This window comes from Rhinopithecus roxellana, chromosome 4 (assembly GCF_007565055.1).
Source record: "Rhinopithecus roxellana isolate Shanxi Qingling chromosome 4, ASM756505v1, whole genome shotgun sequence".
Lineage (NCBI taxonomy): Eukaryota > Metazoa > Chordata > Mammalia > Primates > Cercopithecidae > Rhinopithecus > Rhinopithecus roxellana.
The window spans coordinates 98,598,621-98,617,277 of NC_044552.1; the positions used below are offsets into that span (position 1 = coordinate 98,598,621).

Here is an 18,657-nt window from a genome sequence, read left to right on the forward strand (position 1 = left end):
AAAAAAAAGACTGGTTATTTCGCTTTCTTATCATTTGTGTATTTACTGGAGTAGCACTTGTAACATCCTCCGCGAGTTTTTCCTTTTCATTTACAACTTGGCTAACTGGTGCAAGAGGCCTAGCTTTTGGCGTATCTGGGCTTTCAGTGTACCTTCTTCACTGAACTTAATAATTTCTAGTTTTTGATTTAATTGAGAGACATATGATTCTTCATCGCACTTGAACACTTAGAGGACATTGTAGGGTTATTAACTGACCTAATTTCAATATTATGGTGTCTCAGGAAATAGGGAGGCTTAAGGAGAGGGAGGGAGATGGGGAATGGCTGCTTGGTGGAGCAGTGAAAACATATACAGCATTTATTTATTAAATTTGCCATCTTATGGGTGTCATTCATGGCACCCCGAAACAATTACAGTTGTAACATCAGAGATCACTGATCATAGATCACTGTAACAAATATAATAATAATCAAAAAGCTTGAACTGTTGTGGAAGTTAGTTCCACAAAATGTGGCACAGACACAAAACGAGCACATACTGTTGGATAAATTACACTGATAGACTTGATAGACAAAAGGTTGCCACAGACCTTCAATTTATTGAAAAATGCAGTATCTGTGAAGTGCAGTAAAGCAAAGTATGCCTGTAATACTAGTTCCTCTCATAAACAACTGCCCAAAACTCAGGAGTTCCAATCAAATTATATTTCTTGCTCGTATCAGAATGTGTTGTATTGGGCAACTTTCCCAGGCTACTCTTCTCTGATTAGCAACTTGCTAGGCTCTTTCCATTTTGTGATGCTGTCATCTTAAACATGTGACTTCTAAAGTTGCCATGAAAGTGGAGGAGCAAGCATGGGTGATCTCTCATGGGGTTTTTGGCCAGCCTTGGTAGTCGTATAGTTAACTTTGGCCCGTATCCCATTGGCCAGAATCCAGAACATGGCCCTCACCCAACTACAAGAAAAACTGAGAGAGCTAGTCTTTCATTGTGTCCTGGAAGAAGAAAGTAAATTGAATGTGACAAACAGATAGTGTCATTTCTACCATGGCAATAGATGAAACTTCTCCCAGGCAGAGACCGTAGAGAGAGTAGAGAAGGTGCACAATGGAACCCCTAGAAACCTGACATTTATAAGTTGGTTAAAGAAAAAAGAGGGAACAAAGAAGTTGAGGACGAATAGCTAGAAATTGAGGGAGGTGTTAGGTGGGTAATTGAAACTAACAGGGGTTTGGGTGTCATGGAAGGCAGAAGAGTTTTTCAAGAAGGAAGGAGTTGCTGGATACGTGAAATGCTGCTGAAATGTTAAGATACTAGAAAAGTTGGTAAAATCTGTTGGTGACTGTGACAAGTATTTTCAGTGGCAATGTGGGATCAGAGGCCAGATTGGAGTGGATTAATGAGCTACTTTGTTGCAAGTCTCTTAGAGAGTTGTAGAGGATTGCTGAGGAATGTGCGTAGATGGCTCTGAGACCTGTTTAAGAGGCTAATTGCTACCTTTCCTACCTTTCGGATAGAGTGGTCAAAAGAGTGGGCATAGAGTGGCCAAAAGGAATGATCAGAAGTGACTTGAGAATGGCCAGCTGGCTGAGGAGGAGGCAGGCATTGGAACATGGAAGATGTAGGACTATCTTCATTAACCCATCTACCAAGGCTATGGATGGGCCTTAGTCATATCAGCAGATGCTGCTGGGATGGAAACTAATGATGCCCGAAGACCAGATGCAATACAGTTCAGTTTACTGGAAGCAAGAGAGGAAAAAGATGGTGTACAAAATAGCAGTTGCTCCCCTTTCCCCCAGTGCCAGGGTCTTTACCTTTGAGGAATGTAATCACATCCAGGAGGAGAGTCCTGATTTGACTGTGGGCTATCTTGAATGGTAGCTCAAAAGCTAAATTATGCACAGTTATAGGGAAGTAAAGTCTACACTTCTGCTCACACATGTATACATAAATGAATTGGAGGTAATGAAGATAGGAGTATGTGTATTAAACTTTTTAAAAAGTTTGATTATGAAGAGGAGTAAAAATGAAGCATAAGTTGGGGGATACGGGAGAGTTTAGGGTTTGTTTAAATGCTGATGGGAATGAGCCAGCAGATGTCTGAGATGCTGAAGATGTTGGGGGTGAGGGTTGGGAGAAGAAGAAAGGATTGTTTGATGGCCCTTGAAAGGTAAGATGGTAAGGAAATCTTGAGCAGAAGGGAGGATTTTTAATGGGAGGAGGAGTATGGGCTCAGATACAGAAAGGTTTATAGATTAACTGCAAAGACAAGGCAAGTTTCTGCCTAATGGTGGAGAGGCATTGTTGAATAGTGGTTTCATTCATGGGCTCTACATCCATAGTCTTCATTTGAATCACTGTTTTTACCATTTATGAGTGGTGTGACGTGCGGCAAGTTGCTTAATCGCTCTTGCTTTGTTCCCCTCATCTGTAAAATGAGGAATAATAACAATACTTATTGTTAGGAGTAAATGAATGAATTATGTACAATATTTTAAACAGTGTCTGGCATGTGGTAAACATATACAATTAGCTTTTATTATGGCTTCTTTTTTTTTTTTTTCTTTTCAGTGAAGTCTAACTTAAAGTTGTCAGTTGAAAAGGGGATGTTTTGGGAATGAGGAAAAGATGTAAAATATTTATCATAAGGAATAGTTAGTGGTGTGTGGTAGGACTGCCTTTAATATTGGTGATTATGAAGTATAGTGTCACCCATCTTTTGTGCTGTGAGATTTGCTCTAGGAGGCCTCAGCTACATATGTATAGGCACAAAGAAGTTAGGTGGTTGGGTTAATTGAGGTCTGGATTTTTCTCAGGTGAGTGTGACTGGGTAATGGGGGCAAAGCAAGGAGGTTAAGGGTATTTACAGAGGACTAATTGTGATGATCTACTGTGAACTCTGATGTTGGATAAGAAGGAAAGGGAACCCTGAAAGAGCTGATGGAAATAGGATTGGACCTCTGAGAGTAAGTAGTAAGAGGGAGAGAAAGTCTGATGGGATGAATCTTCTTATTTATTTATTTTTTATGTTTATGGTTTATATTTTCCCAATAGAATATAAACACTATGAGGGCAGCAGGGTTTTTCTGTTTTTTATTTGTTTGGTTTTTTCCTTTTCACTAATGTAATCCATGCGCCTATAACAATGCCTGGTACGTAGTAGATACCCACTATGTATCTGTTAAACTAAATGAAGTAAAAGAAACCTAACTCAGATGATGGTGGAGGTAGTGAGAAGTGGTCAGATTTTGGATGTATTTTGAAGGTGGAGCTGCAGGATTTGCTGATGGATTGGATGTTAGGTGTGAGAAAAGGAGAATAGTCAAGTATAACCTAAAAGGTTTCGGTCTTGGGCTACTAAAAGAATGATGTTACTATCTGCTGAGATAGGGAAGAGCATGAAAGGAGCAGGTTTTAGAGTTTGAATATTAAGAGATGAGATTTGGATATCAAATCTGAGACATCTGTTAGGCATAAAGTAGAGGCTCAGTAGGCAGTTGATATCCATCTAGAGTTAAGGGAGCGATTTGAACTGGAGATATAAATTTGTAAGTCATTAGCACATTGATGACTTTTAAAGCCGTGAGACTAGATGAGACACCAAGGGAGTCAATGAAAATATAAAAGAGATCCAAGGATTGAGTCCTGAGACAAAACATAGAGGAGTCAGGGTGATGAGGGGGAGCCACTAAAGATAACTGAGAAGGAGAGGCCAGAGAGCTAGAAGGAATACCAGGAGGATATAATAGTATTCTAGAAGTCACGTGAAAAAATGGTTCAGGAATTCCCTCTTTCATCAAAAAGTGATCAGTTTTTCTTATGTTACTGAGAGCTTAAGGTGAGAACTGAGAGTTGACCATTTGATTTAGCAATGTGGAGGTTATGGGTGGTTTTGATTTTGTAGAAAACAAAATCTTAAAAAATTATTTTAGTTTAAAGTCTTTGGACAAATGTTAAGACTTCACTTAGGTAGATAATATTGTTTTTATTGTGTTTGGAAATATAAGGCCAGGCTCAGTGGCTCACGCCTATAATCCCAGCATTTTGGGAGGCCGAGGTGGGCGAGTTGTTTGAGTTTAGGAGTTGGAGACCAGCCTGGGCAACATGGCGAAACCTCATCTCTACAAAAAATACAAACAATTAGCTGAGTGTGGTGGTGTGCGCCTGTAGTCCCAGCTACTGGGGTTGCTAAGGTGGAAGGATCGCCTGAGCCCAGGAGGTTGAGGCTGTAGGGGCTGACATCACGCCACTGCACTCCAGCCTGGGCAACAGAGTGACACCCTGTCTCAAAAAATAATACATATACATAGATCAGTTAAAATAAGCTTTTAAAAAATTGGTGATATGAGGTGACTTCCTCTATGCTGTACTGTCATTCAGAAAAAAAGAAAAAAAAATCGGTCTTTCTAGCTGAAATAACCAATGATAGTTGTTTGAAGGATGATTTTGGTTAGCATTCTCTCAGAATGATGTCATGTTCTAGCATGATCTTTATCCTGAGATATAGAATAAGGTCTACAACCTTTTAGTATCAGGTTGGAGAAAGTTCCAACCTGGTAATAAAAACCGTATAGGGCATGTAATCCCAGCACTTTGGGAGGCTGAGGTGGGTGGATTGCTTGAGCCCAGGAGTTTGAGACTAGCCTGGACAACATAGTGAGACCCTGTCAACCCGTTCCCCCCAGCAAAAAAATGAGCTGGGTATGGTGGCATGCACCTGCAGTCCCAGCTACTTGGGAGGCTTAGGTAGGAAGATTGCTTATATTTTTAAGAGTTTTAAATTAATAACTTTTTTTTTTTTTTTTTTTTTTGAGACAGAGTCTTGCTCTGTCGCCTGGGCTGGAGTGCAGTGGCCGGATCTCAGCTCACTGCAAGCTCCGCCTCCCGGGTTCACGCCATTCTCCTGCCTCAGCCTCCCGAGTAGCTGGGACTACAGGCGCCCACCACCTCGCCCGGCTAGTTTTTTTTTTGTATTTTTAGTAGAGGCGGGGTTTCACCGGGTTAGCCAGGATGGTCTTGATCTCCTGACCTCGTGATCCGCCCGTCTCGGCCTCCCAAAGTGCTGGGATTACAGGCTTGAGCCACCGTGCCCGGCCTTAAATTAATAACTTTTAATGTAGTGGTATAGAATAGAACTTAGGGTTTTAATGGAAGTTCTATTCACTGGTAATTTTTCTTTTGCTGTTATATTTGATTGTCAATTTTTATAATTTTTTTGTCCTTAAAAGATATAGGGTAGTGTCTTTTAAAAGTACAGTTTAAATTGAGAGTACTTTGTGAACACTTGCATTTTTAGATTGCTTTTCCATTTAAAATGTTTTAAGAGGCTGGGTGTGGTGGCTCACACCTGTAATTCTAGCACTTTGGGAGGCCGAGGCACGTGGATTGCTTGAGCCCAGTAGTTTGAGACCAGCCTGGCCAACCTAGTGAAACCCTGCCTCTACTAAAAACACAAAAATTGGCCGGGCTTGGTGGTACACACCTGTAATCCTAGCTACTTGGGAGGCTGAGGCAAGATAATCACTTGAACTCGGGAGGCAGAGGTTTCAGTGAGCCGAGATTGCACCACTGCACTCTATCCTGGGGGACAGAGTGACACTTGGTCTCAAAAAAAAAAAAATTGTTTTAAGAAGGTGATATTTGAGAATTGTTAATTATAGAATTTTAATCTGAAACATTTCCTTTAATGGAAATTATTACCTATCTTTGTTGTTTAGGAAGATTCTTACCTCTGAAGACAATGTTAGGACCAAGATATGATAGTCAAGTTGCTGAGGAAAATCGGTTCCATCCCAGCATGCTCTCTAATTACCTAAAGAGCCTAAAGGTAAGAAACAAAACTTCTTTTTGTCACTGATTTAATATACTTTGTTCATTCTTATTCTTCAGGTGACTTTTAAAAAAATCTTGTTATTTTAAAATAATTAATAGACTTAAGGGAAGTTGCAGTAATTGTACATAGAATTCTGTGAACCCTTCTCTCAGCTTCTCACGATGGTATCATTTTATATAATTGTAGTACAATATCAAAAGCAGGAAATTGACATTGATACAGTACTACTAACTGATTGCAGATCTTATTTACTTTTTATATGTATTTGTGTGTGTGTGTAGTTCAGGACAGTTTGATCTCATCTGTAAATTCATGGTGGTGGTTATAGAACTGCTGCATCTCCACAAAGGAATTCCCTCATGCTACTTCTTTATAGTCAGACTCTCTCCTCACCCCTGTCCCTGTACTCTGGCAGCTGCTAATCTGTTCTCCACGTATAGTTTTTACATTTAAGAGAATGCCCACCTGACGGCCCCCAGCAAAACTTACTATAGCCTCCACTAACAACTACACCCTAAGCTACCAAGGAAACTTGACTCTGTTTACAGCTGAAGAAACCATACAGAGACTACACTACTGCATGCATCCACAATCATAGCCAAAGTGCTCTACCCAAGCAACACCACAGATATATCTTCAGGAAAAAGTCCTTCCCTACAAAAACTAATTCCACAAATTGGGACTGGGGCTGGGCACTGTGGCTCATGACTGTAATCCCAACACTTTGGGATGCTGAGGCAGGTGGATCACTTGAGGATAAGTGTTTGAAACTAGCCTGGCCAACATGGCAAAACCCTGTCTCTACTAAAAATACAAAAATTAGCCAGGCATTTTGGTGTGCGCTTGTAATTCCAGCATACTCAGGAGGCTGAGGCACAAGCATCGCTCAAACCTGGGAAGCAGAGGTTGCAGTGAGCCGAGATCACACCAGTGCACTCAAACCCAGGCAATAGAGCGAGACTCTATCTCAAAAAAAAAAAAAAAAAAAAGAAAAACTGGGGCTGGGATGGTGGCTCATGCCTGTAATCTCAGCACTTTGGGAGACTGAGGCAGGAGGATCGCTTCAGGCCAGGAGTTTGAGACCAGTGTGGGCAGCATAGGGAGACCCTGTCCTACAAAAAATTAAAAATTAGCCGGGCATGGTGGTGTGTGCCTGTAGTCCCAGCTACTTGGGAGGCTGAGGTGGGAGGATCACTTGAACCCAGGAGGTTGAGTCTGTAGTGAGCCATGATCATTCACTGTAGCCTGGGCGATAGTGAGACCATGTCTCAAAAAAAAAAAAAAGGGAGAAGCGAGTGTTACACCAGATGTGCAGATATCGATGTAAGGACATGGGAAACATGAAAGAGCAAGAAATATGGCGCCTCCAAAGGAACACAATAATCCTTCAGCAGCAGATAAAAAATTCATAATCCTTCAGCAGCATAATAAAAAAACTTCATGAAATGGTGGACAGATAATTCAAAATTTTGATACTAAGGAAGCTCTGTGTAAGAAAGAAGAGAATATTGAAAAGCAATACAGAATACTGAAAAGCAATACAAATCAGAAAAACAATTCAGGGTATGAATGAGAAGTTTACCATAGATAGATATCAGAAATCCAAACACATTCAGGAACTGAAGAATTCATTGAATGAAATAGAAAATAGAATGAAAGCTTCAATAATAGACTAGATCAAGCAGAAGAAATAATCTCAGAACTTAAAGACAGGTCTTTGAAATAACCCAGTCAGACAAAAATAAAGATAAAAGGCTAAAATAGAATGAGCAAAGCCTTCATGAGATATAGGACACCAGAAAGTGACCAAATATTCAAATTTTTGGTGTTCCAGAAGATGAAGAGAAAACAAAAGGGTTAGAAAACCTATTTAGTGAAATAATAGATGAAAACTTTCTAAGTTGAACAAGAGGTTTAGACATCCAGGAGGATCAAAGATCCCCAAAAGATAACATCTAAAAAGGTCTTCTCCACAAGATATTATAGTCAAACTGTCAAAAGTCAAAGAGAAAATTCAAAAAACATTAAGAGTGTCTAGTCATTTATAAGAGAGCACCCCATTAGACTAATAGTGGACTTCACAGCAAAAACCTTATAGACCAAGAGAGAGTAGAGGATATATTCAAAGTTCTGAAAGAAAATGCCTACCACCCAAAGATACCATACCCAGCAAAGTTATTTTTTCTTCATAAATGAAGGAGAAATAAAGTCTTTCCCAGACAAGCAAAAGCTGAGGGAATTCACCACCACTAGACTGGTCCTGTCAGAAATGCTTTAGAGAGTCCTGTACCTGAAATCGAAAGACTAGTAACTATCATCATGAAAACACAAAAATATAAATAAAAACCACTGACAGAGCGAACACATCAACAATGAAGGGGAAAAACTCAAATGTTACTACTACACAATACCACCAAACCACAAAGATAAAACAATAAGAGAGAAAGAAAGGACAAAGAATATGCAAAACAACCAGAAATAAATTAATAAAATGACAGGAATAAGCCTTAACATATTAATAATAACCTTGAATGTAAGTGGATTACACTTTCCCTTTAAAAGATGTAAACTGGCTGAATGGATATAGAAACATGACCTATTCATATGCTGCCTACAAGAAACTCATCTCAACTGTAAAGACACACATAAACTGAAAGTAAAGGGGTGGAAAAAGTATTCCATGCAAATGAAAACCAAAGGTGAGCAGGAGTAGCTAAACTTATATCAGATAAAGCAGACTTTAAGTCAAAAACAGTAAAAGGAGATAAAGAAGGTCATTATATAATGATAAAAGGATCAGTTTAGCAATAGGATATAACAGTTCTAAACATATATGCACTCAATATCAGAGTACCTAGATACATAAAGCAAATATTATTAGATATAAAGGGAGATATAGTCTCCCATACAATAGTAGTTGGAGACTTCAACACTTCACTGTCATCGTTAGATAGACCATCTAGACAGAAAAAACAAACACTGGACTAAATGGATCTAACAGACATTTACAGAACATTTCATCCAGTAGCCACAGAATACACATTTTTCTCATGAAGAAATGGAACATTCTCTAGGATAGACCATATGTTAGGACATAAAACAAGCCTTAACAAATAAAAAAGTCAAAATGATATCGCATAGCTTCTCAGACCACACCACAATGGTAGAAAAGCTAGAAGTCAATAACAAGGGACTTTGGAAATTATACAAATACATGGAAATTAAACAACATGCTCCTGAATGACCATTTGGTCAAGGAAGAAATTAAGATGGAAATAAACCTCTTGAAACACATGAAAATTGAAACACAACATACCAAAACCGAAGAAGTATAACAAAAGCAGTGCGAAGAAGGAAGTTTATAGCATAAGTGCCTACATCAAAAGGGTAGAAGGATTCAGATAAATAATGATGCACCACAAGGAACTAGAAAAGCAAGAACAAACCAAAAATCAGTAGAAGGAAAGAAATAATAAAGATCAGAGCAGAACTAAGCAAAATAGACACTAAAAAAAAAATACAAAGAATCAACAAAATGAAAAGTTTGTTTTTTTGAAAGGATAAACCAAATCAATAAATCCCTTCCTAGACCAACCAAGAAAAATGAGAGAAGACTCAAGTAAACTGATCAGAAATGAGAAAGATAATATTACAGTTAATACCACAGAAATACAAAAGATCATCAGATACTTTTTTTTTTTTTGAGATGGAGTTTTGCTCTTGTTGCCCAGGCTGGAGTACAACGGTGGGATCTCAGTTCGCTGCAACCTCTGCCTCCCAGGTTCAAGAGATTCTCCTACCTCAGCCTCCTGATTAGCTGAGATTACAGGCATGCGCCACTGTGCCTGGCTAATTTTTTGTATTTTTTACTTGAGACAGGGTTTCTCCATGGTGGTCAGGCTGGTCTCGAACTCCCGACTTCAGGTGATCTGCCTGCCTCGGCCTCCTCAAGTGTTGGGATTACAGGTGTGAGCCACTGTGCCCAGCCCATCAGAGGCTATTATGAACAACTATACACTAACTGGAAAACCTGGCAGAAGTGGATAAGTTCCTAGATATATACAACTTACCAAGATTGAATCAGGAAGAAATAGAAAAGCTGAGCAGACCAATAACAGGTAGGGAGATTTAATCAGTAATAAAACATTTCCCAACAAAAAGTCCAGGGTCAGATGGCTTCACCACCAAATTCTACCAAACTTTTAAGGAAGAACTAACACCAATCCTCAAATAATCCTCAAAAAATTGAAGAGGAGGGAATTCTAGCTCATTCTGTAAAGCTAGCATTATGTTTATACCAAAACCACAACAAAAAGAGAAAATAGGCTAGTATCTCTGATGCAATGATGGTTCAGCGTATGCAAATCAAGAAATATGATACATTACATCAGCAGAATGAAGGACAAACACCATGCGATCATCTCAATAGAGTCAGACAAAGCATTTGATAAGAACCAACATCCCTTCATGATAAAAACTCTCAACAAACTAGGCATAGAGGGAACATACATCAACATAATAAAGGCCATATATGACAAGCCCACAGCTAACATCATAGTGATTGGGGAAAAGCTTTCAGCTTTTGCCCGGAGAATTAGAACAAGATGAGGATGTCCACTTATTCATCATGGTACTGGAAGCACTATCTAGAGCAGTCAGGCAAGAGAAAGAAATAAAAGACATCCAAATTGGAAAAGAAGTCAAATTGTCCCTCATTGCTGATGATATAATCTTAAATCTAGAAAAATGTAATGACTCCACCAGAAAACTCTGAGATCTGATGAGAAATTCAGTAAAGTTGCAGGATACAGAATCAACATGCAGGCTGGGCAGCAGGTCACACCCCTGTAGTCAAAGCGCTTTGGGAGGCTGAGGTGGGAGGATTGCTTGAGGCTAAGAGTTCAAGAACAGACTGAACCCCAAAGCGAGACCCCTTTAAAAAGTACACTTTTATACTTTTTAAAAGTGTAAAAGTTGTCCAGGCACAATGGTGCATTCTTCTAGTTCCAGCGACACAGGAGGCTGAAGTGGGAGGATCACTTGAACCCAGGTGTTCCAGGCTGTGGTGAACCATGATTGAGCCCCTGCACTTCAACTTGGGCAAAAGAGTGAGACCCTGGCTTTGAAAGAAACAAAAAAGAGAAAACAACATACAGAAATCAGTAGTGTTTCTGTATGCTGATACTGAACTAGATGAGAAAAAATCAAGAAGACAATCCCATTTATAATAGCTCCAAAAAGGGTAAAATACCCAAGAATAAATTTAACCAAGGAAGTGAACGATCTTTACAAGGAAAACTAGAACAGTGATGAAAGAAATTGAATGGGACACAAACAAATAGACCTCCATGCCCATGGATTGGAATAATTAATATTGTTAAAATGACCATACTTTCCAAAGCAATCTGCATATTCAGTGCAATCCCTATAAAAAAAAAACCAATGACATTTTTCATAGAAATAGAAAAAACTCCTTTTTTATTTTATTACTTTTTTTTTTTTTTTAAATGGGGTTTCACTGTATTATCTAGGCCGGTCTTCAACTCCTGGGCTCAAGCAATTCTCCCACCTTGGCCTCCCAAAGTGCTAGGATTACATGCATGAGACACTGCACCCCACCTGAATCCTAACATTTATATGGAACCTGAAATGAGCCTGAATAACCAAAGCAATCTTGAGCAAAAGGAACAAAGCTGTGGGCATCACACTACTTTACAATATATTACAAGGCTATAGTAACCAAAACAGCATGGTAGTGATATAAAAACAGACTAATGGAACAGAATAGAGAATCCAGAAATAAATACACGCATTTACAGCCAGCTGATTTAAACAAAGGCACCAAGAACATGCACTGGGGACAGGACACTCTCTTTCATAAATGGTGTTGGGAAAATTGGATATCCATATACAGAAGAATAACTGGACCTTTATCTCTCACCATATACAAAATCAACTCAAGATGGATTAAAGACTTTAAATGTAAGACCTGAAAGTGTAAAACAGTAGTTTTGAGAAGAGAACATAGGGAAAACACTGTAGGACATTGGTTTAGTAACAATTTTATGGCTAAGACCTCAAAAACACAACTAAAACAAAAATAAACAAATGGGATGATAGGGAAAACAGAAAGCTTCTGTGCTGGGTGCAGTGGGCAGTGGCTCACATCTGTAATCCTAGCACTTTGGGAGGCCAAGGTGGGAGGATTGCTTGAGCCCAGGAATTGGAGAACAGCCCGGGCAACAGAGTGAGACCTCAATTCTTGGTGGCACATACCTGTGGTCCCAGCTACTTGGGAGACTGAGACAGGATGACTGCTTGAGCCCAGTAGGTCAAGACTGCAGTGATTTATATTCACATCACTGTACTCCAGCCTGGGCAATGAGTGAGACTCTGTCTCAAAAAATAAAATTAAGAAAAAAAAAAAAGCTTCTGCACAGCAAAGGAAACAACAGAGTGAAAAAACAACCTATTGAATAGGAGAATATATTTGCAAACTATTCTTCTGAGGGATTAGTATCCAGAATATACAAAGAACTGGACACAACAGGAAAAAAAATCCCATTAAAAAGTGGGCAAAGATGTGAATAGACATTTCTCAGAAGAAGACATACAAATGGCCAACAGATATATGAAAAAATGCTAAAAACATGCTCAACATTACTAAACATCAGGAAAATGCGAATCCAAACCACAGTGAAATACCATCTTGCACCAGTTAGAATGGCTATTTATGACCAGATACAGTGGCTCATGTCTGTAATCTTAGCACTTTGGGAAGCTGAGATGGATGGGAGGATTACTTGAGGCCAGGAATTTGAGACCAGCCTTGATAACATAACTAGACATCATCTCTAAAAAAATTGGAAAAAGTAGCCAAGCTTGAGATACATGCCTACCATCTTACCTACTCAGGAGACTGAGGTGGAGGGATCCTTTGACCCCAGAAGATCGAAGTTACAGTGGTGAGCTATGATTGTGCTACTGCACTCCATCCTGGGTGGCAGAGCAAAACCCTGTCTCTCTCAAACAAACAAAACAACAAAACTATTATAAAGACAAAAACCAACAGATGCTGGCAAGGTTGTGGAGAAAAGGGAATGTAAATTAGTGCAGCCACCATGGAAAACAGTATGGACATTTTTCAGAAAACTAAAGTAGAACTGCTATACGATCTAGCAGTTTCACTACTGAGTATGTACCCAAAGGAACAGAAATAATTATATCAAAGGGATACATGCCTGCACTTGCATATTTATTGCAGCACTGTTCACAATAGCAAAGGTATGGAATCAACCTAAGTGTTCATCAGTGGATGAATGAATAAAGAAAACGTGGCATATATACATAATGGAATACTATGCAGCCATGAAGAAGAATGAAATCATGGTTTGCAACACATGGGTGGAACTTGAGGTCATTATGTTAAGTAAAATAAGCCAGACACAGAAAGACAAATTTCTCATTTTCACTCCTGTGGGAGCCAAAAAAGGTCGTCTCACATCTGTAGTCCTAGAACTTGGGAGGCTGAGATGAAAGGATCACTTGAACCCAGGAGTTTGAGGTTACCATGAGCTATGATTGTGCTACTACATTCCAACCTGGGCAACAGAGCGAGACCCTATCTCTTAAAAAAAAATTGATCTCATGGAAATAGAGAGTAGAATGATAGATGATAGATATCAGAGGGTGGGAAAGGTGTGTGGGCAGGAGGAGCGTGGTGAAGGGAGGTTAGTTAGTGCAAACATATAGTTAGATATAATGTATAAATTCTTATTTTCGATAGCAGGGTAAGGTGACTGTTGTTAGCAATGATGTATTGTGTATTTCCAAGTAGCTAGAAGCGAGAACTTGAAATACTCTTTAACACATAGAAATGATAAATACTCAAGGTGATGGATACTCCAGATACCCTGATTTCATCATTACACATTACATACAGTAACAAAATATCACATATACCCCATAAATACATAAAATATATCAATTAAAGTAAGTGCAGATTGTTTCTCTTGCCTTTTTTTTTTTTTTTCTGTGGCGACCCAAGGGGGAAAGAGGGAGGGAGCGGAAACTCAAGGGTTAAAGTGGAGAAAGCGTGGCTTTTTCATCCTGGCTAACACAGTGAAACCCCGTCTCTACTAAAAATACAAAAAGAAATTAGCCGGGCGTGGTGGCGCGGCCTTCCCAGCTGCTCGGGAGGCTGAGGCAGGAGAATGGCGTGAATCCGGGAGGCGGAGCTTGCAGTGAGCCGAGATCCTGCCACGGCACTCCAGCCTGGGTGGCAGAGCGAGACGCTGTCTCAAAAAAAAAAAAAAAAAAAAAAAAAAAGGGGAAAAAAATAAGTAAGGGGTTTTGGAGGAAAGTCGGGGTGCTGATAGGAGAGAAAATAAAGATAAATACCAAGCAGGAAAATTTGGGGATTGAAACAACCATCAACCTATGTGGTATAAATTGTCTTATTTTTTGTATTAGAGTATATGCTTCAGAATGAGGTGGAAGATGTATTAATGTACTACTACTTTTTCTAGCCTCAGTATATGGTGTGCATTTGTTAGTGAGACTGCCTTGCTGGCTGATTGTGATTCTAAGTTTTAAAGATTTTTCATACTTAAGGCCCCTGAACACAAATCAACTTCTTCAGCTAGTGCTCAACAGAAGAAATAATGATTTTTGTTCCAATCCAGAAAGAAACATTGGCTATGATCGACTTATTGAGATGGGATTAAGCCTCCAGTAATATGCATATGGCCATGTATACTGTTCTTCATTGGTTATTTAAGGAATTTATGAGAGAATTTTGACTGTACGTACTTTTTTACCCTATGTGTTAGAATTTAACTGCCCAAGGTGTGATTCTTAGGCATCACATGGTACCTAAAAATCATGATAATGATTTTTGTCATTTAAGAAATAGACAATACGTTCACTTATTTCAAAAATCCAAAAGTTTTAAAAGGTTGGTGTCATGAAGTCTCCCTCTCACTTTTACTCTCTATCTGCCTAGTCCCTCACCACATACCACACAGGTTCCAATGTTTTTAGGTTTTTTAATACATCCTTTCAAAATTTCTTTATGTGTATATAAGCAACAAAAAACACAGATTGCTGTGTTCTCCCCTGCACACTCAAGGTAGCACATTATATATGCTGGTGTGAACCTTGCATTTCCAACTTAACAGTATACTCTAAAGATCTTCATATATCAGCACATAGAACTTCTTGTTCTTATTTTATTTTTTTTACAGATTTATAGTATTCCATTAAAGTATGTACAGGTTGAGCGTCCCTCATCCAAAATTATAAAATCTGAATCTTTTTTAGCATCTACATGATGCCCAAAGGAAATGCTTATTGGAACATTACAGATTTTGGATTTTCGTATTAGGATTGCTCAACCTGTAAGTATAATGCAAATATTGAAAAATCTGAAATCCTAAACACTTCAAGTCCCAAGCATTTCAGTTTAGAGTCTTCTTACTGCTTTACTTGGATGGTTTCTTTATGAAACTGGAATATATGTGCTGACATTTTGTGAAATTTACCAGCATGGGGTCATTTTTACTGCTTTTGTGTGTCTTCACTGTATTTCCCCCTTGCGATGCTTCTGCTTCCCTGTAATCTGTCCCATCTTCTCCAGATTCCTTAGCTCTTGTGTAGATGAGAGATAGGTCTACCACTTTATGGTGAGCTCTTTCTTACTGGAAATGTACTTTTGTTGCCTTTTTTCTAAAATCTGCTGCTCCTGGGTCTGCTTCTCTTTTCTTCCTTTCCATATAGCTTCTGCAGTGTTCTTAACTTTTTGGCAGAACTTAGACATTTTTTATGAATGTGTGGATTTTATGTGCCTTAGTTTTACAGAAAATGAAAGTTTTTTTTTTTTAAACAATGTACCTTGTTTTTATATGATAAAGAGAGGGAAATTTCTTATTTAATTTTTAAATCGTTTTTCCCCCAAACACATAGTTTTTCAAGTGATCGTCTTGCTATGGCCTCTCAAAGTGCTAAGATTACAGGCATGAGCCACTGTGCCTGGCCAAATATCTCTCCCATACTGCCATCTTCTTAATAAGATTGTCTCTATTTTTAACCTTGCTTCTTTTCAAAAAAAATGTAACTTGAGGCTTTAGTATATTTTCAGAAAATAGAAGACTTGTTAATAACAAAGAAAGGGATATCTATATAATATATATATAATGAGATAAGAGATATATATATACACACACACACACATCATATATATGATATAAATGGTTTGTCTCATCTTGTAAGCCTGGGATATAAAATGGTATAGTCAGTAGATATTAACAGAGTTATTGGTAGTGGCTGCTTGGAAAGCTGGGGTGGGTAATGTGTGCCTGGAGCTTGAGTTGTGGTGTATTTCAGATAGGTGCTATTCCCGCTCTGGCCTCTTGTCTAATCATAGGTGCAGAGGTATATGCAGCAAACACTAGAGAAAACTCTAGTGTTTTCTCTTTTGCATAGACTTTTGTGATGTTGGCAGTAGAATTTGTTTTGCTTATATTCCTGTTCCTTCCTTAGTTTGGGAGTTAATTTATTTTATCAAGTGCCTGCTTAGTTTTAGTGTCTTGAATAAGACTTAGATAAGTGGTACTTTTGTTATCAATTGCTCAGGGGCTAAGTACATAAAAAAATCTCTCTCAAAGTAGATGGATGCACTGTAGTATTGCCATTTAGTCAACTTATTTGGGAACAAAGTAAGTTATTAGTAAATCTGCCCTTTCTTTCTTTCTTTATTTTTTTTTTCTAGGTTAAAATGGGCTTATTGGTGGACCTGACAAATACTTCAAGGTTCTATGACAGAAATGACATAGAAAAAGAAGGAATCAAATATATAAAACTTCAGTGTAAAGGGTAAGTTACATATTGAGATTCTTTAATATTGAAACCTTTCATCACAATTTGTAATCTCTTTTTTCAAAAAAGCTTTTTCTATATTACTAGACATGGGGAGTGCCCTACCACTGAGAATACCGAGACCTTTATTCGTCTGTGTGAGCGCTTTAATGAAAGAAATCCACCCGAGCTTATAGGTATGTTTGGCTTTACTTTGCCACTGTTGAATATTTTATTTTGCAGTTAGGTTTCTGTTTTCTTGTTTGCAAATAAGTTGATATGACAGTTTTTTTCCCTGTTTTAAATAATGACCAAGTAGTATTTATTAAAATGAGAGATTGACTTTTGTGAATTATGTAATAAATGTATTTTCATAATTTTTACATTTGTCAAGATAAAGCCCTGATTTCCCCTCTTCAGGTATCCTGTTGGGAAAGTCTGTCCTAAACACTACATATTTATTTTTTATACTTCTACATTTTATAATTTTACATTTTATACTGTATGTATTATTCTGAAACTTCATTTTTTTCATTCAGTATTTCTGAGAGCGATGTATGATGATGTAATTGTAGTTCATTTTTGCTGCTATATAGTATTCTATTATACAGATACACTACAGTTTATTCTCTTGTTGATGCACAATTCCTTCATCAGATTTTTATTGATTGCTATTCTATCTATGCCAGGCATAGGCTCTTGGAACACATCAGTGAAGAAAACAGGAAAAAACATCCTACTCTTCCAGAGCTCATATTTTAGTCTGGGCTGGAGGCTGAGGGAAGGAGGGCAGGCAATAATAAATATAATAAGTAAATTTTCATAAAATGGCAGTTACTGAAAATGACATTTGAGTTATGTTCAGGTTTTTTTTTTTTTTTTTTTCTTTTATAAACAATGCTGCTAGGAGTGGTCTTCTAGAATTTTTAAGGTTTGGTTTAAATTTAATTTTTTTTTAATGAAAGAAAAATTATTTTTTGAGACAAAGTCTTGCTATATCATCCAGGCCGGAGTGCAGTGGTGCGATCTTGGCTCACTGCAGCCTTGAGCTCCTGGGCTCGAGTGGTCCTCTCTTCTCAGCTTCCTGAGTAGCTGGGATTACGGGCACACGCCACCGTCCCCCGCTATTTATTTTTATTTTTATTTTTATTTCTTGTAGAGACAGGGTCTCACTATGTTCCCCAGGCTTAGTTTGAACTCCTGGTGTCAAGTGATCTTCTTGCTATGGCCTCTCAAAGTGCTGAGATTACAGGCATGAGCCACCGTGCCTGGCCAACTTTGATTCTCTGTTATTTGTGTTGGTATATGGTTTAAATTGAGGATGCAATTTAAAGTTTCCTTTTTTTTTTTTTTTTTTTTTGAGATGGAGTCCCACTCTGTTGCCCAGGCTGGAGTAGTGGAGTGATCTTGGCTCATTGCAACCTCTGCCTCCCAGGTTCAAGCGATTCTCCCACCTCAGTCCCCTGAGTAGCTGGGATTACAGGCGTACACCACCACACCCTGCTAATTTTTGTATTTATTTATGTATTTATTTATTTTTGAGATGGAGTTTCGCTCTTATTCCCCAGGCTGGAGTGCAACGGCATGCTCTCACTTCACCGCAACCTCCGCCTCCTGGGTTCAAGTGATCCTCTTGCCTCAGCCTCCCAAGTACCTGGGATTACAGGCATGTGCCACCATGCCCGGCTAATTTTGTATTTTTAGTAGAGATGGGGTTTCTCCATGTTGGTCAGGATGGTCTTGAACTCCCGACCTCAGGTGATCTGCCCGCCTTGGCTTCCCAAAGTGCTGGGATTACAGGTGTGAGCCACCATGCCCAGCTTACGTTTTGTATTTTTGGTAGAGATGGGGTTTCACCATGTTGGCCAGGCTGGTCTTGGACTCCTGGCCTTGGGTGATCTGCTTGCCTGCCTGGGCCTCCCAAAGTGCTGGGATTACAGACCTGAACCACCGTGCCTGGCCAA

General features: G+C 38.8%; 1 protein-coding gene across 1 annotated transcript in view; it reads left to right on the forward strand.

Annotated features, from left to right (window-relative positions):
• Positions 1–18,657, forward strand: part of RNGTT (RNA guanylyltransferase and 5'-phosphatase) — a 330,605-nt gene that overhangs the window by 11,035 nt on the left and 300,913 nt on the right. The window contains exons 2-4 of the mRNA XM_010357776.1: positions 5,724–5,833; positions 16,608–16,711; positions 16,802–16,890. Of these exons, the coding sequence (XP_010356078.1) occupies positions 5,724–5,833; positions 16,608–16,711; positions 16,802–16,890 (303 nt within the window). The remainder of the gene's footprint in view (positions 1–5,723; positions 5,834–16,607; positions 16,712–16,801; positions 16,891–18,657) is intronic.